This window comes from Mesitornis unicolor, unplaced genomic scaffold (assembly GCF_000695765.1).
Source record: "Mesitornis unicolor isolate BGI_N332 unplaced genomic scaffold, ASM69576v1 scaffold35562, whole genome shotgun sequence".
In the NCBI taxonomy this organism is placed as follows: domain Eukaryota; kingdom Metazoa; phylum Chordata; class Aves; order Mesitornithiformes; family Mesitornithidae; genus Mesitornis; species Mesitornis unicolor.
Genome location: NW_010167732.1, coordinates 24,121 through 25,619, shown reverse-complemented (window position 1 = coordinate 25,619; position 1,499 = coordinate 24,121). Strand labels below are relative to the sequence as shown.

The window sequence follows — 1,499 nt, the reverse complement described above, 5'->3', positions numbered from 1 at the left end:
ATCTGGGAGAAATAGCAGACTGTAGTAGATAGTGAAATTATCCCTCTGATTGCTGCTTCCAAATAGTTCCTTAAAGATTCTACCAGTTCTGCAAGACCCACGGAAATGTTTACAGAAGGGGAAAAAGCATATGCTGTGCTTTATTGCACAGTTTTGCATTGACACCTAATATGCTTTAGCAATTCTAATAAGTAGAGGCCTGTGGTGCTGAAATTCAGAGTTAAAAATCTAACTGAATTGAGCCGTGGATATGGAAGATGGAGGGTATATGTTTTTTTCTAGTTTGTACACTGCTGCAGGTGTCTGTGTGGAAGGAAGATGGAAAGCAAGGTGATAAGAAGTGAAAAGCATTCTGTAGCTTAGTGGGGAACTGTTTTCTCTAAGAGCTTCTCTGCTGGAGGCAGTCCTGACTGAGAGAGGGAGGTGTTAGTTCGGGAAGAGCTCATCAGCAGGGAACTCAATGCAAGTGAGAGAAATCATGCAGGAGCAGTAGGGTGTCAGATGAGGTTTGCTGGGGCTATGAAGCAAGGTAAGGAGTGCAGAGAGCAACCTCTGGCTAAGTCTCTCCTGTGACCTGATATGTCATGAGTGCACAGCCATGGTCAGGGCAGGAGGGCGCACAAGATTTCAAAGGGAAAAGAGCTGGAGGGGCTGGAGGAGGAGGGGAGGAGCATGGCATGCTCACTGTTGTCACCAAGTCAGTGGCACAACCAGATATGAACTGGCAAGCTCCTGTGATGTTATTAATGTTATGAACTCTAAAGAGCTACTTGGTAGAGCCAGCAGTCAACCTCTGCAGGGGAAGCTGATCACAGGATGGTACCCTGCCACAGAGAACAGACCTTATGAGGTCCCAGCCTACATGGAGCAAGAGAAGCTTGACAGCCCAAAGAGACTGTTCCTGGGAAAGGGAGCCATGCCTTGCTCACTCTCCAGAAGTAGCAGTGCCCAATTAAAGAGATTGCTGTTTTCGTGATCCCTGTGTGGTGTGACTGCCTGACTTTTGAATGGTGTTTCCTTTATTTGCTTTCAGTGGATCCCTTTGAGACAATGTTGAAGTCTCTCTTGAAGTACCAGTCCAGCCTGAACGGGGATACAGGAGAGAGCCACATGAGGAGAAAGCTGTATGAAAATGGTGTGACCAAGGCCTTGCAAAGTAACTTTGCTCTCATCCAGAAGGTGCGTAACTGCCTTTGTAGAGCAGAAAAGCCCTGTATGGCTCACAGGGGAAATGATACTGGAGCATCTGGATTCTAGATTTATTTCCCAGGATGGGAGGGAGGAGCAAGGAACCAGATAGTGGGACCAAAAACAGGTGAAGAGATGTTCTGTTGACTCAATCCAGCAGCCAGAATATGATGTTTTCCCAGTCTGGAGGTACTAGTATTAAGGTTTTAGGGTTTCTTTTGTGACAGAGGGAACAAGAGAGGAGGACAGGTCTGCTTTGCTGGGGGAAAACCTTGAGAAGAGTCAGGAGATTTGAGGCTAAAATGGAAGGA

General features: G+C 46.7%; 1 protein-coding gene across 1 annotated transcript in view; it reads left to right on the top strand.

The window, feature by feature from the left end:
• Window positions 1–519: 519 nt before the first annotated feature.
• LOC104536242 (cytochrome P450 20A1) overlaps window positions 520–1,499 on the top strand; it is a 9,712-nt gene continuing 8,732 nt past the window's right edge. Inside the window, exons 1-2 of the mRNA XM_010178802.1 lie at window positions 520–529; window positions 1,034–1,179. Of these exons, the coding sequence (XP_010177104.1) occupies window positions 520–529; window positions 1,034–1,179 (156 nt within the window). The remainder of the gene's footprint in view (window positions 530–1,033; window positions 1,180–1,499) is intronic.